This window comes from Cucumis sativus, chromosome 1, assembly GCF_000004075.3.
Source record: "Cucumis sativus cultivar 9930 chromosome 1, Cucumber_9930_V3, whole genome shotgun sequence".
In the NCBI taxonomy this organism is placed as follows: Eukaryota; Viridiplantae; Streptophyta; class Magnoliopsida; order Cucurbitales; family Cucurbitaceae; genus Cucumis; species Cucumis sativus.
The window spans coordinates 21,651,075-21,677,129 of NC_026655.2; the positions used below are offsets into that span (position 1 = coordinate 21,651,075).

Genomic DNA, 26,055 nt, shown 5'->3' on the forward strand with positions numbered 1-26,055 from the left:
CTATACATTTATTCTCTTAAAAGTTTTTTAACTTTAAAAGATACTAAGATTGTTGAAATTTAAATTTTATGTCTAATGAGTTATTAAACGTTATAAAAAGAATACTTTTTTTAACTTGAAAGTTAAAATTTATACCAATTGGTTTTGGCTAAATTATATAAAAGGACTCTAAACTTTCCACTTTATACCAACAATATAAAGTCCACCAATTTTAATTTTGAAATTCTAAATATGTGACAAAACTCTAAGAAAATTAAATAGAATCAAAGTAACCAATTCAAGTTAATAGCATATTTCACAATAACGCAAACCAACAAAACAAACCTAACATGTTAATTTTAAAAAAATTTAAAGATAGACTATAAGTTAAAAAATAAAGTGAGCTTAAGAAGGAAAAAATAACATCAAACTTGGTTTCATTGTTTTATGAGTATAGATATTAAATATTTGGATTCTAAATTTGTAGGATAATTAATGTAACTAAACCACATAGATGAGTTCAATTTAACAAAAATAGTTTATGGTTATGTTAATTAGCTACTTAGTTAATAAACTAAAAAAATAAAAGAGTAATTTTTAACTAATTAAAAAGTATTAGTTGAAATTTACTAAGTTTATAAATTAATAAAAATTAATAGTATATTAATAGATAATTTATATTAATTTATAAATTAATTAAGCTATATTGTTAGTTTTCAAATACAAAAACCTCACATTTTTTCGGATGGATTTTAAAGTTCGCTTGATAATAATAGTTTCGGTTTTAAAAAAATGAAATTTTGTTAAACAAACTAGAATATTAAATGTCCGATGAAATAAACGGGACCTAAAAGTAGGTAAAATAACACTTCAACAAATTTTCAAATATTTGAGCACTTTGAATTATGCATCAATAGAGGAATAAGGTTGTTGGATTATTCCCTTTATTTTCCTTAAGAATGAGTTGGTAAGGAATAAGGAGGATGGGATGAAAGATATAACAAAAATGATTTAACCTTAACCATTGGATCTATATCTAGGGTAAAAGAATTGACTATTGAGATTAAATGAGGGAGAGAATAACATTTGGGATTGCAATTTCATGTGATCCCAACATTTTCTTCTTTTTCTTCCATCTCTTTTCAACAACCTATCTTTCTTGTTTTAACCGATAACACTTTTCATCCATCAATTCGTTTTAACCGATAACACTTTTCATCCATCAATCAATTTGTGTTTGTTGATTATAAATTTAAAAGTACGAATCTATTACGTTCTCACCGTTAAACATGACCTGAAATGTGTCGTCGTCATTAATTTCATTAGGATCACACTAGGAAACATTAAATGTGCCAAAGACCCTCTTAGTAGAAACCTAAACCTCCTAGAGGGTCTTCAATACGAGACTAAACAGTAAACATACAACTTTACCATTCAAATATTCTATTTGATTAAACAGACAATTATGATTGATTTTATTCACTTTCTGACTGAAATTGCTTTTATTATTTTTAAGATCACCTGAAAACATTTATTTGTTTTAAAATGAAATTTGACATATAGAAGTATACAATATGTTTCACAACTCCAAGTGATTCAGAGTGTCATTACAACAGAAGATGAATAAATAAATAAAGATCAATAAACAAAAGTAATTATTCATAAAGTTGAATTCCTGTTCAAGCAGAGCCATATAGTAATATATATAATCTTCTAGCATGGATGATTTTCTTGCACCCCTTGAACAAGATAAAAGAAAAAAAGAACAATTTTTAAAAGAAAAGGCAAGATATAAAAATGGAACAAAAATAAACAAAGGTTGAAAGACAAAAAATAACTCTTATCTAAATTGATTCTGCATATCATCTTAAGAATACAGCTCCAACATTCTCCAACCACACAACCTAAAGAGCCGCCTATACTAAACCAAAAATGGAATACAAATGTAAACTATCTCAAAACCTTTCTCCAAAACGGAAAAACAAAGCACCTGTGCCTGAGTTATTGTCCACAGCATACTCGGCCCGAACAAGCCCTAACTTCACACCAGCACCATATGACGAACCACGCCCCGTTCGCCTATATACCTCCGTTGGGTTTCCCTTCACATCTTTTGAACTTCCAAGATCGTTCCCATGTTCGGCAAATGCATATACATGTGTGCCTTTAACAGGGATTCGTAGCTCGGCTGCAAGCTGAAGAAAACCAATAGGCTAGAAATTAGAAGGCTGCTTTCTAAATTCATGTGAAGAGTTAAACATTTTCGAGCACGTTTAAGATGGATTTACCTCGAGGATGTTTCGTGCTGCACCCAACTCACCCATATTGTAACCTCTCACAGAATAGGGTCCTCCAAGGGTAAAAGCATCATAACTTGGAAGGTCTCCTACACAGCCACCATAATGGCCATGGAGGACAAGCACGGGAGGAGGTGGTTTGCCGGCACCTTCCTCGACCTCCTTCAGCTGCAAAAACCGCGTCAATGTAAGTTGGTGGCGGTTGAAGAACGGATAATTGCTGCCCACCCCAATGCCTTGGTCTACCTGTAAAATACAAGTGATATTAAAAAATCAACAACAGAGAAACTTTGTCTTGCTCCATTTCAAAAGTCGTAAAAACTTTTCATACTTTGATTGGAAGCACCTGAGCAGACGGCACTAACACCACCCATACACATTTCATTTCAGTTACAAGTTCTAAAATCTTAGTCACAATTTCAACTAAGAGGAAGAAATCGTAGGGAAAAACAAACATATGAAATGAAACAAACATACTCACATTTTAAATGTAAAAACAAGCAATCGAAACAGTAGATATCCACCATGGCACACAAACAGTCAAAAGATAGTTCTGTAGCATGAAGGAGCACAAAACCCTTTTAAATCTGTCTTCTTTCTAACCATGAGTTAGAACTAAAAATAGGTGAACAGTTGATTTATTAAAACAATAAAAGGGTCACAAACAGGTCAAGATGCAAATATAAAGACAGGCTCGCACCTGAAACACATTCCTCTTGCTAACTATAGTGCCACTAACGAATTAGTACTATCCATTATTTAGTGTGAAAAGGAAGGAAAACAGTTGCTTCGATGAAACAATGAAAAGGGTAATCACTACATGGCATCAAATTCATAAAATACAAACAGGTCACAATACAGATACTAAGACAGACTCGCACCTGAAATACATTCCTGTCGCCGACAATAGCACCATTAACAAATTTTGTATTATCCCGCGTTATATTTGCTTGTAAAAATGCCATCCTATCGGTACCAGTCCCACTTAGAGTTGTGGGTGGTCCATCAGCACTAATACCTCCACCAAGTAATGCCCTCTGGCCATTTGGACAGATATTACTACTTTCGTCCCTTGTGATTATCTCTTCCACAACAGCCCCATAAGTAAATTTGCTTTGGCGGGTGAAATTCTATTCAACAAATGGCCACAACATCAGAACACTGTTTCCAAAATATGCTACAAAAGGTGATAAATCTAGAAAATATAATCAGTCACTGATAAGCACCTCAGTAATGTTAGCTTTAACACCAGCTCGATCAACCCATATAGGTGGAACTTCATCTGCCCCTGGTCCGCCAGTGAAGACAGGACTCAGTTTTCGGCTGTTGAAGCAGCTAACTCGAAGAGTTCGGTTGCGTGGGCTATAGATACCATCCAAATATGGATGCACATACTCAAGCTTAAATGAAAGGTCATCCTGAATGAGGAAAATTGTTATTTTATCATTCAAAATTGTTTGGGATAAATAGCCTGAAGCAGTGAAAAAGAAAAACTATACCATGACTCTGATTGGACTACCTGAGGATTGAAGAAGTTACTAGTTGTTATAGTGCCAAGAATAGATCGATTTAATCCTTTGATATTTCGATGTTCAAAAGTAACCGTTCCACCAGGCTGCAGTGAAGCCTAAAAGCACAAAGCCCACAAAAAAGAAATATGGCCAATCATAATTCACATCTAAATGATGTCGTAAAAGTAATGGACATAAGCATAAGATAAAATAAATATACAAGAAACTCAGACATGACATACCAAAGTGGGACGTCCACCACGCCCAGGCACAATGCTCCATTCTGAACTGACTTCAGCAGTTTTCTGGTCCAGTTCTTTAAGTTTAATTTCAACAATAATCCCACCTTCATTCTTTTCGTCAGGTCGTGGATTCACTTCAATATTTGAGAACAAGGCAAGTGAGTTGATGTTCCTCAGAGCTTGCTTTCCTGCTTCTATGTTAAAAACATAGCCTGGGCGAAGCTGTAACACACAATTCAAAATTTTCAAAACATAGCCTGCTTCTATGTTAAGAATGCCTAGCCCCTCTACAAAGTTGCAAACTAATTTGTGCATTCAATGATCCAAGAAAACAATTATAACCAAAAATTCATTTGAGGTCATGTTAGCATTCAAAAGAACATTCTGGCCATAGTATGAATTTTAATTTTCAAGCACCAATAAGTGAATATTTGTTTCTCTTCTTTAAAATCAACACCAGATATACAATTTTGGTTTATAAAACAAAATTAGTTTGGACTTTGGAGCACTGCCATGTCTATTTAATCTCTAAACTTAAAAAAAATAATAATAACATTAAGATATCCATTATGTTTCTAGATTTTGAATTGTGAACTCCATAAGCCCCTCCTTTAAAAACCATTGCCTAAACAATGATGTTGACTCATTTGGAACAATGTGATGAAGAACAGTAGAAAGAAGTAAACATGAACAAAATATATAGAATGACAGTCCAAAAAAGGATTCCATATAAACGCCACATTATTAAAAAAATTCTACTTCCCTTCTATGTTGTGTCAGAGACTCAGACTTAACGTTTCTCCAATGACATGTAGGATAACAGCATTATCGCAGTTGTCTACATAATTGAAACTCTTTTAAGTTTTAAGAATGAAATAGCCACAACCATCAAGCTTCATGATCAGATTTTTAATTTAACTACAACTATTATTACAACCAAACACCAAGTGAAGAATTTAAAGGATTCTACCTGTTTGGGCAGTTCCCTCCTCACCACAGAGAGTTGAGTATTTCCCTCAACAACATTACCAAGTTTATCTTGGAACTGAATCACCAACTGAGTTATGTCCCCTTCCACAACCTCACAAACAACCTCCTTGGTATTCAAATTCCCAAAATTCACCACCTGAGCACAAGCGTACCCTTCATCATGGTACCATTTCTGAACCATATCCCGAATCTGCTGCAAACTCCTCGCACTGACCTTCCCCTGAGTTCTCAACATCAGAAGCACATCCCTATACACTGCCTCTGGCAACATACATGGTCTCGCCCTCTCAATTCTCCTCTTGTAATCCCTCTCTTGGCTCCTATAATACTCCATCTTCTCTTTGTCCGTCATATCAGCGTCCATTTCCATTGGCTTCGTCTGTTGCATAAGACCAACATTGATACATCTAAACCTCTCGGCAGATTGCCAAGTACTTTCAGTGAACAAAATTCTGACACCAATAGTACCATCAGCGTTAGTATTCGAATCCAAATCAACCCTCTCAAACATCCCACAAGTCGCAAGAGTTTCCAGCTCTTTCTGAAGCTGAGCCTTGGTGTATACCCCACCAGGTCTCAACGAAACCATCTCAAAGAACGAGTCCTCAGTACCAACGGTGATTCCTCTCCGACGATCAAAGAATAAAATATCAGAAACCTTATATTTCTTAAACCCACTAAGCTTATTGAGCTGGACAACAATGTTAGCAGGCAAACCATGAGAATCCCACTCCTGATTCTGACGCTCATCAGCCAGTGCAGCAGAGGAAAAGAATTTCCTCCAAAACCCACCACTATCCCCACCACCACCACCACCACCTCCACCACTCCCACCACCAAATCCACCACCCCCACCAAAGTTTCCATCCCCATTTCCAAGAAAAGAACAGAATTTGAGAACAAGGGTAACAGAGGAAGACAGAGCAAGGGCTTTAGCGATGGATTTGAGATGGGGTTTTGAAGAGGTGGATTGAATGGGTTCTGGGGTTTGAGAAGAGGAAGAAAGATGGCATTTGAAGGTGGGAAGATGGGGGTTGATAGAAGCAGCGGTTGGAGGCGGAATCCGGCAAGTGCGACGGGAAACCGGTGAGTTGGGGAAATTAGTGGAAGTGGGGAGATGGGTATGAGCGGCGAGGGCTGGCATTTTTGGGACGGAAGGGCAAAGAGAAAAAGAAAAAGAGGAGATAAGGGAAGAAGAAATGGGGATTTGGGTTTTGCGCTCTCTCTCTCTCTCTCTCTATCCCCCCCCTGTTTACTTCTTTTCTTTGCTTCCTTCACTTCTCTCTATTGGGGTTTTTCGAAAATCGATACTCTTTTTTCTTTTTCCTTTTCTTTATATTTTCCTGATGGCGACTTTTACAATGTTGATTTTTTTATTAATATTGTTATTACTTCCTAATTTCTATATTTGTCCCTTTTTTTTCTTAAGAAAATTATTTTAAACAAATCATAACTTCCCAATAATATTTACAAAATAAATAATATTTACGATAATATTTTCACATATTCATAAATATTTTAGTTTCTTTTAAAACGACATTTTTTATTATTATAATACTAATGATTTTTTAAAAAAAATTAATTTAATGACATTTTAATAATGAAGTCTTTTTGAATTCTCACCTAACAATTAGCTTTGAGGAATTTTTTTAAATGAGATTTTTTTTTTAATTTGAAATTTGTCTTTAATTCTATTTCACTCTCGTCCTAAAAAGAGTATGACAAGTTATGTTTGGTGAACCTTACAACTAAATGAGTGGAAGTTGAGCGTTGATATTTCGTAAAAAAAAAAAAAAGGAGTGTCGTAGTGGTTTGGCTAGGTGGTGTGTAACTCGCCTGGATCTTTGAAATGAGCAAGTTTTAAGGAATACTCTACATAGGTGGTCATACTAGGAGCTCGAGTGATGGTGAGTGGTCTAGCCTTGTTTCTCTCTTCTACTAGTTATCTCCCAATGTTCCTTGATTGTTGAATATGATGTGAGAGAGGTGGTGAATTTGATTTACAACGGCTCTCCAAATTTTAATGAGGTAACAAATGCAGTTGTTGAAAATTGAGATTTTTCAAATCAATATTTTTTTACATTCCACTAATTTTATTATCCCACCCTCTGAAATTTTTCTCTAAGTAGGGTTTATCGAGGAAAGCATCATCTAAGTAGTTCAACAAATATACAAAAGAACATTCGAGCGACCAAATATCAAACATATAGAGCATGAAAAATCACAAATCAGATGAAAGATCTTTATAACTTCTTATTTGAGAAAAAGTCTATTAGAAAAATGAACAGTATATTCTAAAAAACTCCTAAAAAAATATCTTATAAAATTATGTGACAAGATCGTAACAATATATTGGTGCTTTTTGAAATTATTAGACAAGAATTTAAAAGTGACGTATTTATTGATAATGAATGGAAAGTACATTTTCAAATTCTCACTTTATTGAATGGTACAAATGTTTTAGGTTCACAAGGCCTTTTCCAATAGTTTCTTGAACCTTTTCCAATAGTTTCTTCTTCCTTGGTGACTACACCTAAAGTCAAAAGAGAAATTGATTGGAAAAGGAGTGAGCATATATAATTGGAAAGAAACATGTACTTAACAAAAATATAACTATCAATCTTAAATGTGATAGTTTTTTTAACTTTTAAGGATGTGTGAAATAGATTTTCTTTAAGTTTTCTAAATTTTAAAAAACAACTAATCTATTGTATTTATTTGAAATTTATATATAATTTTGAATCATACATTTGAATTTTTGTACATGGTAAATTTATTAGGGGTGTAAGTTCAACCCGAAATAAATGTTGAGTTGGGTTGAAAATTTTAGTATTTTTTGGGTTGAGTTGGATTGGGTATCGAATGTTGAGGTTGAAAATTTCGGTTCAACCAAACCCAACCCAAATTAATAATATATATATGATTTTTATTTAATAAAAGTAAAGTTATGAGTATTTTATTAAACGATCGTTTGAAAGTAAAAACTAAACGATCACGGAGTAAACGATTGTTGGGTTGAGAATGACAAAAAAAAAAACAATACAACTCCACAAACCTAACCTATATTTTACAAGTTGGGTTGAGAAATTCGAGTTATTAGGGTTGCCAACCCAACCAACCTGAAAATAAGGGTTGGGTTGAGAAAGTCTCTAAATCCAACCCGTTGACCCCTAACATTTATGATTAAAAAAAATAGAATTATAAAAAATATGTCTGAACTATGAAGTTTGATTTCAATTACATTCCTCAACTACAAAAAGTTTTGTTTGAATTTTTGAAAATTAAAATTTGTGTGAAGACATCCAATTTTTTAGATTAATATTAGAAGAAGAATGTTTTCTTATGCTCTCAATCAAAAATCAAAGTTTTAAATTTATTTGCATATATAGGTATTGGCTTTGTCATTTTAGGTGCTTGATATGTGTATATACATATGCCATATCCTTTCTTTCATGATGTTCGATCTATATTTTATTTTTCATACCAAGTGACCAAATCAAACCTATGTAACTTTTTCCTAGTAGTGAATATATAGGAGGAGGTGGGGAAGAAAATGGCCATATATATTAAAGATTTAGGTTGAATAAACGTCCATAAGTTACGAAGCATGATATCATCTTTTGAAGAGATAAATTTATTTATGAATTACGTATATGAAACGATCGAAAATGATACATTATTTAAGTGAACGCATAAACCAATAATTTTCAAAATAAATGGTGGAAATGATACTTAAAAAAAAAAACTTACATGTTGTCTTATGTAGTCCAGACAATTACTCTGTAAAATATCGTCATGTAACATTTTTTTTAAGAAAGCTGAACTGTGTTTTTTTCTCTATACACTAAAGAGAGATGCACGAGATTGTGTTGTACCTAATCATCGTTATATATAGATATATATATTTATATATAGAAACACAAACTTAAATGATAAGTACTTTGTTGGCCAATAGCTATAAGAAAAAGTAGTAATAATAAAGAAACACATCATCCTAGAATTTTAATTCAAGTTTAAGCAATATTTCACTTTTTTAGTTTAGCTATATCCAAATAGGATCAAACATTTGACCTTTTGATTGATAGCATATGCCTCAACCAATTACGATACGTTTAGTTACTTGTTTTTATATACATAATAGTATCTTTTATTGCACACGTTTATATTCTTTTTTAAAAGGAGGGAGGGTTTTTTTTTTGAAGACATGGAGTTGATTTGTTTTGTGTGTATTGGTCAATTGCTAAGATGTAGGCTTATGTAAAGGAGAAAGAAAGGGTTTGATAATCACTCATGTTGGATCTTCCTTTTTGAAGAAATTTAGCCCACAAATATATTTAGTATATAACAAAGAAACTACATGTGGTTCTTGTTTAATTTCTCACCTCCCTTCAAATTCCTCTCATCTTCAACTCCATATATACACATGCTCTCATTGAGACATAATTAAATAGAAACAAAAGGAAAAAGACTCACCAAATCATCATGTCTCAATTCCATCACTTGCAAACACATGGTGGCATTGCTAGCCCAACCATGGAACAACTCCTCCGAGGTAGAGAGACTTCTCGTTTTTTCTCCTTCGAAATCATACGAAAGTGTTGTTCTTATATTGGTTGCTTGATCATATTTATGGAAACATCATCTTCTACTACTATTGTCTTGGAATTTTTAGTTGTGTTCTTGAATAAACATCTTTTGTTTGAGATGAAATTCATGTATATACTATTTGTTCAACTTGTAAAATTCCTTTGTTTTTGTTGGTCCACACGAATGGCCTATTAAACTTACTAATAACGTGAAAAATGATCTCGAGTGAGATGATGGCCTCAAACTTTTACCAAATCATCTCATTTAAAATTTAATTCACATATTTTGAAATTTGGCTAAACTTTATGAAAATTCTACAACCAAAACAAAGAATTATTAGTAAAATAGACTATTTCTTTTGCAATTGAAATCTCAAGCAATAGCACACAAGCTGAGAAAGTGTATTCTGTTCTAAACAAATCCATTGAAAAATATAGCTTTGCAGAATTAACATAGTTTAGCCACTTCCATGTGCAGACGGGGATGCTTCAAGATGGCCTCCAACACAAGCATCTCCAGTGCTCGGAAAGGACCATGACCTCGAAGATGATATTGATCACCATCAGAAGAAATCAGTTTTCACCAAGGTAAAGGAAAAAGCAAAGAAACTGAGAAATTCACTCAGCAACAAGAAGAGGCACGGTGAAGATGAGAACATTACACCGTCGTGGGGTTATAACTTGGATGAGGAGGAAGAAGAGGAGGAAGGCGTCGATGCTGAATATCTTGGAGCCCCAAGTAAAACTTCTTTCCATTTACACGCTCTAAATTCCACTTGTTGATTTGAACTTGAACATCATCCTTCTTCTTTTCAATTGTAGTGTATGAATCAGAGCTCGCACCAGAGGACTGCAAAGAGAATGCTAGGCAGCATCCTCGAGCAGATCCTGTGATTGCTGAGAGTCATACTTTAGCAAATACCATAAAACTTGCCTTTGGACATAACGAAAAACCTTCCAACTCTCCAGAGACATTGTCTCAAATGGATGTCGAGTCATCCATTGGTAATAGCAAGACATCGGATGAAACTACAACTGCAAATAGTGCCATGAAGAACATACAAGAAAAGGAGGTTGCTAAGCTTTCAAGTCCAACCAAGACACTAACTGAAACTGTGACTGAGAAGTTGGCACCAGTTTATTCCACTGTTACTGATGCTACTCATGCTATTGCTTCAAAGATCCAGAGCCTCACCATCTCTGCTCCGTCTGACTCATCAACTCCAAAAAAAGCTTCTTCCCCAACAATTCAAAGCTCTGACCCAATAGCTACGCAAGCACCAAGTTTGAATAAAGGAACTGAGCAGGTATGGGATAAAGGAGTTTCAGTAAAGGAGTACTTGATGCACAAGTTTGAGCCAGGTGAAGATGAAAGAGCACTTTCTCAGGTTTTGTCCGACGCACTGAGTCCGAGAGCAAAGCCTGGTGTAGGTGTGGTAGAGAAGGTGAGGGAAGCAGTAAATTCTATGTTGCGAGCTGGGGATGAACCACAGCCAAAGTCTACGCATTTGACTGCAAAATCTTCGTCACAGGTTGAAGTGGCACCACAACCAGTGGCTGCACACTCAGTTGCGAAATCTTCATCAAGGGCTGAGAAGGCACCAGAGCTAGTGGCTGCAAAATCAGTGCGAGCTGAATCGACACTGCAATCATTGGCTGCAAAACCTTCATCCTCAGTGAAGAAGACTCAACGGGCGGTGGCTGCAAAATCTTCATCACATGCCGAGGTGGCACCACAAGCAATTCTGGCAGTACATTTGACTCCAAAATCTTCACCACAGGCCAAGGCAGCACCACAGGCAATACTGGCTACAAATTTGGCTGCAAAACCTTCCCCACGGGCCAAGGCAGCGCCACAGGCAATACTGGCTACACGTTTGACTGCAAAACCTTCCTTACCAGCTGAAGCAACACCACATCCGATGGTTACACACTTAGCTGCAAAACCTTCCTTACCAGCGGAGGCAACACCACAACCAATCGTTACACATTTGGCTGCAAAACCTTCCTTGCCAGCGGAGGCAACACCACAACCAATAGTTACACATTTAGCTGCAAAATCTTCATCAAGCGCGCCGATCTTTACCACCACCCATAGAGGTGAGTTTCTGCAACTTCCTGTTTCTACTTTTACAGCCTGTGACATGCATGTGCACATAATACATAATATAACATAATAAAGAAATACTTCTCTCTAATGCAGTGGCTGAGGAAGAAAACCTCGAAAGAATACTCCAAGCAAATTAATGGATATATGCAGCACATCAGAAGTTCTAGACACAGACACCAAACAATAAAAATTTACAACTATATTTATCTTCATTTGTTTGATTTTGTTCAGTTGTATTGTACCAATAACAATAAAATACTTCTTCAGTATTTTTATTTCAGATTGATGTGAAGAATGCAAGGGATGCTTGTGTTTAAATTTTGATTTTCCTCATACGTTCAGAAATGTACTCTGATGGGTTTGTTTTGAACTTTTAATAAGGAATGTTTGTTTCTATAAATAAGGTAGTAAGGAAGGGCTTTTGTGAATTCATAGTTTCAAACTTCGAACTTTTTTATCGTTTTAAATAAATCTAGCCACGAACTCAACAGTCAAATCCTCAAACAGTTATATATCAGTTTCTTAATTAGTTTCAAATATTTATATGACTCTAGAAAAATTGGCGACATAATAATATACAAAACAAAGATGTGGATATCAACCATAATGGTAAGAACATTTAGAAATACATATTTCAAGAAGGGAGAAAAGCATGTGTACACTTATTCAATTTGAGACAGTTGTTTTGTAGCCACTTTATATTTACATATTCAACAGATCCCAGTCGTGTCAGCGTCTCCAAGCGAGAAATATGTTGCGGTGATTCTGTAAAAGTTAGGCAATTCAACTGCTGCAAACAAATGTTTATTACTGACATCTCATGAAAGGAAAATTGGTCATTGGGTTTATATCACTTCAAGATTTTGGATTCTATATCTTCCAAACTTAGACCTTTGGTCTCGGGAACTTTGAGAACTACAAAAAGAAGTGAAAGCAATGCAATGGCACCAAAAAGAAGGAAAAGGTTTTCTGCTCCAAGCAATTCCTGTAAAGTAGAAAGTTAAGCATTTATCGACCTCAATGACTCAAGAAATAGTGGGGAGAGAATGGTAAGAATAAGCAACTATTTTTAGAAGGGAATAAGTAGTAAGGCAAAAGTTCAACGAAATAACAACCTTTAGAGGTGAAAATGCAAATGTGACAATAGCATTTGAACCAAAGTTAGTAAGAACTGCAAGACTGATTCCTTTCCCTCTTGTTCGAAGTGGAAATATTTCAGACACCATAAGCCAACTGATTGGTCCAAAGGATATCTGTAATGGCATTTCAAAAAAATTTTTCACATCCTTTGACAAGAAGAACTAGCAAAACAAAGAATTAAAGAAATTCTAATTTCATGTTTAAGTTTGTTTATAATTCAGGAAGACTGATTATATATAAAATGTGAATACGTGGAAAGAAAGAGACTAATATATATGTGCCTCATGGCTAAAAAATCAAGAGAAAATTATACCTGGTAACATCCTACATACAAAAGCAGGGCACCTACAGCAACAATGGGGAACCCACCAAGAAATTTGTAGTAGGCCGAAAGAAGAAGCAAGGAAAGTGCCTGCAGTAAAATTAGATGGCAGAATTAGAAACCCAAGCAAGCCATTCTTCAAAGACTACAAGGCTATTGGAAATGCCGCCAAGAAATGGATATGATTAAAATGCTTACAATTCCACTAACACCTCCAATGAGCAAAGGCCTTCTTCCAAGATCATCAACTTTTAGCACAGCTACCCACGTCATTAGCAACTGGAGGAAGAATGATCAGAAACAAATTAAGAATTATGATCAAGAGCAAACATTCTTTCCTAGATTTAGATTGCATGTCATTTCAAATTGTCTCATTCACCTTAAACACCCCAATAACAACTGAGACTCTGGTGGCGTCAGTGGCAGCAGCAAATCCTGCATTCTTTAGTCATAATGATGTATCAAAATTACGGTTTATCAGAGATCAACAAAATTGCCTTCTAGAACTATAATGGAACAAAAGTTTTGTTTGAGTAGAGAGAGATGGGAGTCTCAAAACCTGAAGAATGGGACCTGCATAATATAGAACACTCGGCTGTCCAGTTATCTGTTACAGATGATAGAATAGAATTTGTAGACAGTTTGAGTTATTTGCTCTTCATGTTAAAATGCTATTCTTCAAAAAGAAAGGAAAGGACTAATAGGAAAAAACAAATTTTAGAGACGACTAAACACCTGCTGAAAAAGAACCAAACCTCCACCAATTATGAAAGCTTTCAAACTAGGGCCTTGAAGGACCTCCCAAATACTCCCTTCAGATTCCTGCTCTGAATAGGCAGATTTCAGGGAGAGAAACGTTTCTTCTATTTGCTTCTCAGATACTTTATCACCAGGAGGTCGTCCTCTAAGTTTACTCAAGGCCGCAATGGCTTCCTCTTTAGAATCCTGTGAAGGCGCTTTACCTTGAGCGGCCCTGAGGAGTAACCAACGAGGCGATGGTGGGAGAAGCCACATTCCTAATCCCATCATGAAAGCAACTGGTGCACTAAGTCCATACATATATCGCCATCCTCCAACCGCATTAATCTGAAGACTGCCAAATAAATACCCCATCTGGAGAAATCCAAATTCTTGGAAAGTTAGCTAATTTTCACACTGAATTCTCAAAATGGAAGTAGTGTAAACAACACGGAAAAGTTTATGATCAGTACCAAAATTCCTAGCACTATAAACAGCTCCTTCAGAGATACTAAAGTTCCTCGAATCTTGGATGGACATGTTTCGGCTATATAAAGTGGAGCTCCATGCATGGCCTGTTAAAATGAAAAAGGATCAAGACTAGTTAACTATATATATCAGAATGTTCTCGCAGCCTTAAGGGATTTGTATGGAGAGTAAAGCAAAAAAATTACCAGACCAATGCCAAGGCCATAGAGAAGTCTTCCTGCCAGAAGAAACCCCAGATCAGGGCTATAAGCAGTGGTAAGGCTACCAATTGCATATAGTCCAGCTGCTATAATTAATTCCCTCCTTCGTCCTTAATGACCAAAATAATAAAACCAGTCAAATAAATTTCATAAGAAGCTTCAAACCTGAAAGCACGTACCGAGAAAGTCTGCAATTGGGTACACAAGGAGGGAACCAAGAAGTGCTCCATACAGAGAGCCACTAACCTAAAATCGAGGGAATACACACGAGACAGATAAGTTTTGGAGATATTGACATTACAGTTTCAATTGTAAGTCCTATATAAGAAACTCACCACAAGACCAAGTTGAACGGCAGAGAGGTTAAACCAACTGGTACCACTAAGCTCTGGCGACTAACATTTTGAAAGCAAAAAACAAAACAGTCAAGAGCCATATATGGTATATCTTCTCAGCTAGAGAATACTTTCAGGGTGAAAAATGAAAATGATTGTATCAGAAAGTTATAGATCAACCTGCAATGAGAGAGTAGCTCCAGATGTGGCACCAATGTCATATCCAAACAACAAACCTCCCAAGGCAGGGAACAAGAACCTAGAAATGCAAAAAATCGATGATGCAGTTTGCCAATTCAAAAACCCTCAAAGTAAAGAAATGCTAACTAGCTCCAGACCAATTGATGAATTGACCTCACATGGTTCTTTATTCAATGAAGATCAAACCCCATAAACTCAAAAGAAATAGAATGCCAACTAGCTAAAACTAGACAAACTAGACCCAAATGATGAATCACATGGTTCTTAATTCAATGAAGAGAAAACCCCATAAACCTCAAAAGTAATAAAATATTGGCTAAAACCACACCCAATTGATAAATTTATCTCACATGGTTCTTAATTCAATGAAGTGCAAACCTCAAAAGTCCAAAGTATTAAACTGCTAACAAGCTAAAACCAGACCCAATTGATGAATTGACCTCACATGATTCTTAATTCAAAGAAGAGAAAACCCCATGAACCCATAAATTTAGTGAACGAGTAGCACAAACACACATCGGAAATGAGCACAAAGGAGATGTAAAACAAAAAACGTACGGCAAAATGACAGAAGACCAAGAAAACTCTTCTTCGTTGGCTGCTTCGGAATCAACCGACTTGGTTTCTTCCTCCCCAGATGAATAATCAGCCCGATCACCACCAACCTACAAAGCAAGCAAGAATTAAAGCAACAAATTCCAATCAACAGACCAAATTCGAATGGAGTTCCAAGATTTCTGGACCTTGGGAATGAGTCTGAGCTTAGAAACAGAGGAAGAAGAAATTGGGTTATGGAATGAGGCCTCTAAATTGGCAGTGAATGATGAAACTAGCAATGGGGTAGTGGGAGTAGAGGAGAAGAGAACTTGGGAAGCCTTCAAATGGGCTTTACGCGTGTATGAATGAGAGGGCTTAGGAGTGAAGAGAGGTCGAATGGGCAAAGAAAATGCCATGGAAATGGCAGAGCGATCGCAGAGAAAGAAAGATGAATTTGGACATGGCAAACTGCTGCATGTCATTGGATGTTTTATCTATTGAGTGTTGAGAATCTTGTGGACACCTTTGATTGCTCCTTTCCTTTGACTTATGATGCTTTGTAGTCTAACTTCTTTTCAAATCACTTATTTTCTTTTTTCTTTTTTGTTAACTTCTCTTTAACTTTCTTTAAAAAAGTTATACTAATTTTCCCAAAACTACAGCTACCACCTAATTTCTATTTTTTTGCAAATATATTGTAATAAATGCTAAATTCGAGTTGAGCTAAGCTCATGTTGGCAGCTCACGCCTAATTTGATATGATCTTTTCAAAGTTGTTACATTGAACAAAAGTTATATGAGTGCCAATAGGAAGGAAATGAATTAAGGAAAAAAAAATGAAAACCATATAATTAGAGAAGAATTAAGTGAGATGAATATTAATTATTACTTGAGAAGGATTAAGCCGAAGAATTAGAAGAATTATTATAATCTTGTTTGGACGAAGGATTATGACGAATAAAATTGTATTTTTTTTATTTGTGTAATTTTCTTTTTTGTACGTTAACACTTATAAGGTTTGTATTTTAAATTTGTACATTCAATTCTATATAATGAAAAAATTAAATTTTGTTATTTTATTTTATTTTTCATTTTCAAGATTTAAGAAATTTGTGTAGATGAAAATATTGTGAAGAATATGATGTTGAACGATGGAGAAAAACGATGTGAGTACCGAAGAAAGTAAAAAACGGTCAGATGTGGAGAAATATTTAGAGGCAATGAGTCAAACTTACTTTAGCAATAAATTATATTATTTGAAAATTATGTGATATCTAAAAACACCATTCACAAATATAACAATAATCATATGTGATTATCCACGAGTTTAGTGTAAGTTCATGAAACTCGGACCCTCTCCTCTCAACTTTATATATGTTATGTAATTTATATTATATTAATATTTTTAATTGGCGTAAGGGTCAATTAGTCTTTTAGCTCTCTCTAAACTCGTGTTCAACCATTACTCTTACTAGATAATAAAGTCCCTTACTAACAAAATTTTAGGTTATGTCATTTTATGTGCATATATTCCATGTTTCTTTATTTGAAAATTTAAAGGTAGAATCACATTAAACACGATAACAACTTTGACAAATAGGGTATTTAACTCTATAGACTCTCTTTAATCTAGTAATGCTCGACCCTTGTAATATTTGAATATCGACTAACTATTGTATTGTTTATCCAAAGTGCATGACTAAAATTACCTAAATGAAACCTACAAATATTTTTAGATGTTGTTGACTCTAACCATCAATGTTTAAATTAATAGATGAAAAAAAAAGGGTTAAATTATTAAATGTGACCAAATAAGGTGTTGAATAAAAGAATTAAATTGGCACTTCCAAGCTTTAGAAGTTTTTTTCTAAAACATTTGAAGTTTATTTAAAAATTAATAATTTGGTGATTGTCGTGCCTTGCCTCTACCGAGGGATCAATAGTGAGATTCTTCTTATTCATCTATTTATAGGTTAATTGTCGTTATCATTACAGGTTCTTCAATGGTTGGAGCGGAGCTCAAGGCTTTGTTCTTGGGTCTAATTTCATGGCTGATTATATGGTATCTTGGGCGTTCATTTCACTTAAAGATATTATTATTCCGTTGGTGTTGTTATCTCAAGATGATGCATTTTCTTTGACAATCTGTTGATTCTAAACTCTAGTGATCCTCCAATATTCCTTTAACTTATCAAAAGACTTATGGTACTCACTTTTGTGTATGAGTTTGGTAACTCCTTCTAGATCGAGATGTGAGCTTGTCGTTTGTTTTTTTAGTTATTTGTTTTGGTTTTGTTGGTTTTTTCATGAGTTTAACTGATGTATTTTGGTTTTGTTTTACAGCCTAACCTCAAATTAAACTGCTTTCTTTTTGCAATATAAACCAACTTTAAAGATGTGAAGACGCGTGACAAATATGCAAACCATAATTGTTATCGTTTTTTTTTCCTTTCAACCCTACACTCCCAACTTTTTTGTTTGTTAAGCAATATATAAGCACACACAATTGCTCTATTTATGAATTTACCGATAAGAAGCATTTGGAGAAATGTTAAAAAAAAAAAAACACTCCAATCTTCATCGTTAAAATGAAACCTTCTAAATTCTAATAGCACGTTTGAACTACATATTTAAATGTTTAGTTTTAAAAGTAAGTTGTTTTCGAAAAAAAAGTAAATGTTTGACAATAACTCAAAATAACTATTCACATGTATTTTAATAATTTCTATAAAAAAAACATCTAAAACAAATCATATACAAAATAATTTTCTCTTTGTCATTTAAAATATACTCCAAATTTGAATTTAACTATAATTCATTTGACAATATATATATAACAAACTAATAAAATATTTACGTCTCCAGTAACAAAATAAAAAATCATAAAACTATTTATTTTTTTTTTAAATATTTCAGATTTGCATTTATTTTCATCGTATTTTTCTTTCACGTTTGCGTTCATTTTGGTATTTACCATGGTGGGTGTGGGTTGTATTGTACGGTATTTTTATATTTTTTAAAAGACCCGTAGCATGTGTATATATATATTTTGATACTTTTAGCACAAGAAATTATAATTATGAATGACCAATATAATTAAATAAATGAAAGAGCCCTATTAAAGAAACAAAATGAAAAAGAAAAAAAAAGCTCGATATTGTTATGGAATACAAATAATTTTGCCCTAATTCCACGACGTTGAATGAGGAGGAGGATAAAAGGAGTACAAATTTCTCAATTGATGGCTCTCAATCCGTCGTTTCGAATCGTCTTTGCAGATTAATCGAGAGCTGAGTTCAGTCCAATTCCTTTCGGCTGTGACTCACTTGCAAGCTCTCGCCATAGCTGCCTCTCTCGGCGACTGTTCGGAGCTTATTCTCTTCCATAAAGCCATCTCTTACATTCACCACTTGCAGATGTTCTCCAACTAACCCTAATTCCTTCTCCACTGTCCTTCTCTCAGCCTTTCCAAAGACCCATCTTGGTTCCCACCAAAAACCCTAGAAAATGTCTGGCGGGTTTTTCCGGGTAATGATCGAAATGAACTTATTGCTTAGTTTTCAGCTTGTTTTTTTTGGGTTTTATATAAATCGAAGCTAATCAGCTTGTTTCTGAAGCTAAGCGTTTTAGTTTGGCTGGGGGAGTGTTTGGGATTTGGTTCTGTTTGATGGGATAGGTTCTTTTTTGCAATTTTTACTTTCATTGTCAAGTTGGAGGACTCCCCATCTTGTTTTTGTTTATAATTATGTTGTGTTATAGCTGCAAGAATTGTTCTTTTTCTTGTTAGATCAGAATAATCATTTTTTTGATTATTTTTGTTTCATTATCTTTGACTAGGGTACGTCTGCGGACCAAGACACTCGTTTTTCGAACAAGCAAGCAAAGCTGTTGAAGACACAGAAGTTCCCTGCTGAACTGGACCAATTGGTTTGTCTTTCGTCTTGGAATTGTTATCAAGCGTTGTTTGTTGTTCCATTGTCACAGATGTTTGTTTTATGTTGTTGCAATTGAGCTAGATGTTAATCCGTTTTGCTATGAATGTGTAATTATTTTGAGGGTTGGTTAATCAGTAATTATTAAGCACGAGCGATGTGTCTTAGGTGGATACGACAAAGGTGAAGATGGATGTTATCAGGCCGTGGATTGCTACGAGGGTGACCGAGCTTCTTGGGTTTGAAGATGAAGTTCTTATCAACTTCATATATGGTCTTTTGGATGGCAAGGTAATTGCAAGATTTTTACTGTAGAATTTAAGGCAATTTCGTGCTACCTCAATATTATATTCCACAATTTTCTTCTTCTTCTTCTTCTTCTTCTTCTTATTATTATTATTACTTTTTTGAGTTTACTAATTACTGGATGAGAGAACTAACATCAAATTTTGGGATGGTAATAAATGTCTCATCCATGGAGGTCTTCTTGTATCCTTCCAGATATTGTTATTACAGTTGCATCATGTGATATTTGATCGTTCCCTTTTGAGGCTACTTAATGGTGGCACTGCTCAAGCCATACTACACCAGTGGCATGCATCAGCTGAATTGAGTCTGTCTCAATTTACTAAAATATACATCCAATAGAAGTGGTTTAATATGTAATGTTCAATTTGCATCAATTAACTGCTTTGGTGCAGGAAGTAAATGGGAAGGAAGTTCAAATACAACTCACTGGGTTCATGGAAAAAAATACTGTGAAGTTTATGAAAGAGCTTTGGATACTACTTCTCAGTGCCCAGAAGAATGCCAGTGGTGTACCTCAACAATTTTTGGATGCCAAAGAAGAAGAAATTAGGAAGAAGAAGGTTTGTAGAATTTCAGATTTATTGTACTGCTAGTAACTATCTAGCTTGCTGTTGTCTTTCTATTAACTAGTCTCCTTCGATTATTATAGGCAGAGACAGATTTTCTTGCTAATGAAATTCAGAAAAAGAGAGAGAAGGAAAATCGAGAAATCGAGGAGCAGAGATCGAAGAATATGGTAAATTTTTTATTCATGTTGGAGTTATAATTGATTGAAATTGGTTTTTGGTCATAACTTTTCTCTGTATTTCCTCTGGCATTCAGCTAGCTTCTGCAATTATTTGGGTTCATGTCCTTTACCTCAAACTACTGTAGGACGATGGGGCTGAAAAGGTGTCCAATTCTGTTTTGGAGCATACGTCAAAGAATGTGCGCTCAAGGGCTATGCGAAATTATCCAGAGGACGAGGAAGTGGCTGAAAAGAGAAATGGTGTTAGGGGAAGAAGCAGGTAATGGATTAATAAACTGATTTTCAGCTTTGGTGCAATGGTTTATTTTGTACCTTTTAAGATACGACAAGAAGCTTCTTTTTACCTTTAAAATATGACCAAAAAATGAGACAAAGTTAACATTCTCACTTATCAAGTCTAATGGCATTACTTGAGAAAAAATAGTGTCTTGAGATATTCTCTAGCACAGGGACATGTTTTGTAGCTGTGGGGATTTTTAGATCTGATAATATTGAATTCATGATTGATAAAATTTCTGCCACTTTAAAATCATTGTCACTTTAGTTTGCAAGTGATAGAAAATCTTCCTGTATTATGTCTTCCTGAAAATTCCCAGGAATCTCCAACTAGATTCTTGACTAGAGTCTCTTCTTTGACAATGATATACATGTCTGGTGTTTATAATTTTACTGCCAAGCTTAACCTACAACTACGAGTGACCAAGGAACTTTCTGTAGAGAAGAAACTAGAAATTATATTGTTTCCTACGACCATCAAATTATGGAATGAGTATGAACTAATAATATATTTTAACAGGGTCTCTAGGTCTCATTTAGCTGTTTGATCTCCTACATATTCTGGGTTATTTTCAAATGTATGCATACTGTCCTTTTGGAAGTTATTATCATATTTCGTAGGTCACATTTGACAAATTTGTAAATATGTGGCTCTTGGGTCTTTCGCAAAAGCTCACCTACAAATTCTTTAAGCCAGCTGATTTATAATTCTAGAAGTTTCTCGAAGTATGTTTACTATTTTGATACAATTATAGCGAGCCAATGCAATTGATCAATTTATGTTAGTTAAAAGGGTGTGTCATCTTATTTTCTTGTCACTTCCAAATTTCAGTGATGCATTCGACTATCTGTACAATGACAGAAAAAATGTTTTCTTAAACAGAAATATGTGGTTACTGTGGAGCTTTTTTTAAAATCCCCTTATCTATACTAATGCTTTTTTCATAATTTTTTTTAGTGATAGACACAAGTCAAGGAGTATGTCTAGATCACCTCAACGAAGACGACGCTCTTTTTCACGAGGAAGGTCGTCTAGTAGTCCACGTCGAAGGGACCGTCGTGATTCATTCTCTCCTCGACATAGATCATCACATTTGATGAGAAGATCTGGATCTACTTCACATCGTAAGTCTCGATCTCCAGAAGTACGTCAATTGCGTTCTCCTTCTCAACATAGTTCACCATCTCCTGGTCGTAAATCACCATATCGATCATCTTCGCCTATGCAACGTCTATCATTATCACCTGCACATCGAAGGTCACCGGCACTTGATAAGCATAATAGATCACCATCACCCACGAGGCATCGTAGGTCACTATCACCAATTAGACGTCGTCGTTCACCTTCACCTGTTCGGCGTCGTAGATCACCATCACCTAAATGGCGTCGTAGATCACCATCACCTGAGTGGCGTCGTAGGTCACCTTCACCAGGACGACGTCGTAGGTCACCTTCACCAGGACGACGTCGTAGGTCACCATCACCAGGACGACGTCGTAGGTCACCATCACCAGGACGACATCGTAGGTCACCATCACCTATACGACGCTGGAGGTCACCATCTCCAATACGACGTAGAAGGTCACCATCTCCAATACGACGTCGAAGGTCACCATCCCCACCACGACGTCATAGGTCACCATCTCCATATCGTCGAAAATCACCTTCCTTTGTGCGTCGTCGTAGGTCACCATCTCCATCACATCGTCGTAGATCACCGTCTCCGGCGCATTACCGCAGATCACCATCACCTATTAAAAGCCATAAGTCTCGTTCTCCTGTGCGACGACCTATGTTACCTTCGCCCTCACCCACACGCAAATTGGATAGGTCATCCCCCCTTGATCATCGCAGAACACCCTCACCTCTGGAACGTAGATCTCCATCAACCTCTTTAAGCAAATCTCCTCCATTGCTGCAAAGGTCATCTCCAGGACTTCGCAAGAGATCAAGCCCTTCTCAACATGGTCGTAGATCCACATATGGTCGAAGTTATTCATCAGAGGAGCAGGAAAACCCATCCCCTGTCAAAGTAAAATCTGCCCAACATCGGAGGAGGTCTCTGTCTCAATCTCCCATGGACAGAAGCAGGTAATTCACTTTTCTTGTGTTAAGCTTGCACCCTGTATTGATTTTCTCTACCTACTTGACTGCATATGCGTTTAATGATTGTCGACAATAATGTACACACAATTTGGACTATGTCAGGAATCATACCTTACACAAGCTATGTTAGTAATTTGTTGATCAAAACTGCTAAATGTTTAGAGTACTAGCCATCTGCCGATGATTAAATTTTCAGGCTGTGGCTGAAACATTTTAGTGCTTGAATTTGTGAAGTATTTTAACTTAATATTTTATGTCGAGAGCATTACAATTTTTTTTGTGTTTAATGATTGTCGACAATAGGGTTGGATTGTTTTGTGTTTGGAATTCTTTTGACATTCTTTGGAGCATTTGGAAGATAATTAGGAGAACTTCTAGAGGATTCAGAGACGTTTAGGAGAGAGACTTGGTCCCTTGTCAAGTTTAATATCTCTTTTTGGGCTTTTGTTTCTAAGTCCTTTTTTTTGTGTGTATAATTTGCTTGTTTTGCCTCCTATTTACCTGTCTATTCGTGTAGCCTCTTTTGTAACCTTTTGATTTTTCTCCACATACACTTTCTGGATGGATGATAAGTTTATCTTGTAGTTTTCAGTGTTCTGAGATCGTATGATTGGTTTGTGGGATTAACATGCACAGAATTCTCCTTTATCTTGATGTCCTTTCAGATGATTAAGGTTCATGGTTTTGTTCACATCTTAAAATTGTGATACAGAAATGTTCAGACATCTCCAGCATCCCAACTACCTTCTAGATCTTTAAGATCACCAGAAAGGGATGCTAAGGAAAGGAATAATTCCAATAACAGAGCACGAGCGTCATCATCGTCTTTGGAGAAGTCTCCAGCACCAGCAAATTCTCCACCAGTTACAAGTAGTGCTAATGATGATAGGAGGTGGTTATTTTTTTACTTTATCATAATGCCTAGTGTATTTTTATTTAATGATCTTTCAAGGTCTTTTGGTTTATATGCCCATTTTATCTTTGGGAGATCATCTACATCTTGTCCTTAGTTTTCCAAGGAAGACAACGGAGTAATTTACTTATGATGGCAGGTTAAGTTCTCCACAATCACGGGCAAAGCAGCATCGTCGTGACACAAGGGGAGAGGAAGAAGTGGCCACCTACACTAGGTGAGTTTAATTGTTCGAGCTAATGAATTCACCTACACCATTTCAGTGAATGAACTGGTGTAGATTTCGAGATTTCAACTTTATGGATATATAGATAAAGTATTGATATTGATGGATACTTCTATAAATAAAGAAACTGATAAAATTATTTAAATTAAGAATTGATTTATTTTTATTTCCAAACTAAATTATACTTCCAAATTATTTGTTTTTACTTCGAAACTGAATATCAATGTTGAACACTCCAATTTATATGGATATATCGATGTAATGTTTCAATCCTGGATTTTGATCTATTTAACTATATTGTTACTTGTTGGGAGAAATTGGTTTTCCTGTTCTGGATTTTTTTTTTGATTATATTTTTTGTAGGGAGGGTGGGAATCTTGAATCTAGGTCTTCATTGAGGAAATCACTGAATTCTTCAATTGTTGGCAAAGTCCCTTCACCTGGAAGGTTAGTTTACGGCCTTGTTCCTGATGTTTTGCAATTTAGAAAGAAATATTAGGAACTAAAGACCTCATTCTCTATCTCTTTGGAAAATGTATTCAAATAATTTTATCCTCTATACGTTAAGTTGCATGCCTGTGGCTCTTGTTTTTGTTATTTTTCAGTGATAAGCATCCTCAAAGGGATGTGCCTGGAAGTCCCAATCATAAAAAATCTTCATCAGCACACAAAGAACCTTCACTTGTTGAGGAGCAGCAGCTGTCATATTCAAGAGAAGATATGAAACATGATGAAAAAAGCCACTCACGCCGAAGTAAGGCCAAGGAAGACACTGAACTTCCATCACTCGAAAATAATAATAACCGACGCGATGACTCAGATTCTGATTTGGAGGAAGGCTATAAGCGTAAAGCTGGAAGTAAGGAGAAGAAAAGACACAGAAAATCAGACAGGCGTGACACTTCTTCGGACTCTGAAGACAGCTATGATTCTGAATTGGAGAGGAAGGAGAGCAGGAGGAGGAAGAAGGAGGAGAGGAGGTTGCGGAAGGAGAAGAAGCGCCAAAAACGTGAAGAGCGTAGACGCAAAAAGGAAGAGCGCCGTGCAGGGAAGACAAAAGCTAAGAACCTCAGTGATAACTACTCGGATGATGATGATCAAGCTGCAAAGGAAGAGTCTTATCACAGCGATGATGCAGACGAGGCCGAGCAGAAAAGGCTAGAGATCGAATTGAGGAAGAAGGCACTGGAATCATTCAATGCAAGGAAAGGAACAAGGTCCTGAATTTTTTTGTGCGGTGCATTGTCATATGAATTATTTGGAAGTAACCTTAAATTTCAGATTAGTCTGTACCAAACACATCATCTCATCTCTCCACATAAGAGTTACTTTGTTCATCTGTAGCTTCCCTTAACGCCATGAGGCCGAATTGATAAATGATGAATTTCTTGGATGTTCCTAAACTCGAAACAGAATATTGCCTTCTAGAGTTAATGAGTAAAGTTTCCATCTGCAGATCTCTTGGGTTTCTTGAGCTTCTTTTGGAGTTCTTTTAGAAGGCGGCATTGGATTGATAAGGTAGATGATACCTACATTGTAGGGATCAAGGTCCTTTCATTTTGCTATTGAATGTTTTATGGCATTTGAGTATTTAGCCACTAGAGAAATTTTATTGAATGTTTTACATAATGTTCATCAGTTTTTTTTTTTTTTTTTTTTTTGCACATGACCCTTTGTGAAAAAGACCATTTCCATTACACAATGTTTTTTTTTTCAAACTGTTTATTTATTTATTTTTCATAATTTAGCATTGATTTTGGAAATACTCACAAAATGTAGACAACAAATAGAAATAGATGACAGTACTCTAAGTTTAATATTTTCTAGAAAACAAAGTTAAAAATTAACCTAAACTTGTTAACTATTT

General features: G+C 35.5%; 4 protein-coding genes across 5 annotated transcripts; 2 read left to right on the top strand and 2 right to left on the bottom strand.

The window, feature by feature from the left end:
- Positions 1 to 1,621: 1,621 nt before the first annotated feature.
- Positions 1,622 to 6,291, bottom strand: LOC101208328 (protein TOC75-3, chloroplastic). The gene is made up of 7 exons (XM_004153102.3): positions 5,000 to 6,291; positions 4,030 to 4,251; positions 3,796 to 3,903; positions 3,503 to 3,694; positions 3,158 to 3,406; positions 2,268 to 2,522; positions 1,622 to 2,174 (listed from the first exon to the last, which is right to left on the bottom strand). The coding sequence occupies exons 1-7, from the start codon at positions 6,161 to 6,163 to the stop codon at positions 1,935 to 1,937; spliced, it is 2,430 nt and encodes an 809-aa protein (XP_004153150.1). The 5' UTR covers positions 6,164 to 6,291; the 3' UTR covers positions 1,622 to 1,934.
- A 3,133-nt stretch (positions 6,292 to 9,424) lies between these two features.
- Positions 9,425 to 12,182, top strand: LOC101208083 (mucin-20). Its single transcript, XM_031888485.1, has 3 exons — positions 9,425 to 9,571; positions 10,084 to 10,344; positions 10,428 to 12,182. The coding sequence occupies exons 1-3, from the start codon at positions 9,502 to 9,504 to the stop codon at positions 11,780 to 11,782; spliced, it is 1,686 nt and encodes a 561-aa protein (XP_031744345.1). The 5' UTR covers positions 9,425 to 9,501; the 3' UTR covers positions 11,783 to 12,182.
- Positions 12,183 to 12,288: 106 nt separating this feature from the next.
- On the bottom strand, positions 12,289 to 16,213 carry LOC101205476 (D-xylose-proton symporter-like 3, chloroplastic). The gene is made up of 14 exons (XM_004153096.3): positions 15,884 to 16,213; positions 15,699 to 15,805; positions 15,120 to 15,198; positions 14,940 to 14,999; positions 14,784 to 14,850; positions 14,590 to 14,714; positions 14,389 to 14,490; positions 13,913 to 14,290; positions 13,737 to 13,784; positions 13,557 to 13,619; positions 13,376 to 13,456; positions 13,169 to 13,267; positions 12,831 to 12,968; positions 12,289 to 12,700 (listed from the first exon to the last, which is right to left on the bottom strand). Exons 1-14 carry the CDS (start codon positions 16,157 to 16,159, stop codon positions 12,566 to 12,568), a joined length of 1,758 nt encoding a protein of 585 aa, XP_004153144.1. The 5' UTR covers positions 16,160 to 16,213; the 3' UTR covers positions 12,289 to 12,565.
- A 2,619-nt stretch (positions 16,214 to 18,832) lies between these two features.
- LOC101207842 (serine/arginine repetitive matrix protein 1) lies at positions 18,833 to 25,647 on the top strand. 2 transcript variants are annotated; one of them, XM_004145282.3, is made up of 11 exons: positions 18,833 to 19,205; positions 19,515 to 19,604; positions 19,778 to 19,900; positions 20,311 to 20,478; positions 20,568 to 20,654; positions 20,792 to 20,925; positions 21,901 to 23,034; positions 23,762 to 23,941; positions 24,102 to 24,179; positions 24,552 to 24,635; positions 24,794 to 25,647. In XM_004145282.3, the coding sequence occupies exons 1-11, from the start codon at positions 19,185 to 19,187 to the stop codon at positions 25,410 to 25,412; spliced, it is 2,718 nt and encodes a 905-aa protein (XP_004145330.2). In that variant the 5' UTR covers positions 18,833 to 19,184; the 3' UTR covers positions 25,413 to 25,647. The 2 variants fall into 2 exon arrangements, with proteins under 2 accessions (XP_004145330.2, XP_031740321.1); XM_031884461.1 differs by lacking the exons at positions 18,833 to 19,205; positions 19,515 to 19,604 and adding an exon at positions 20,111 to 20,222.
- The last annotated feature ends 408 nt before the right edge of the window (positions 25,648 to 26,055 follow it).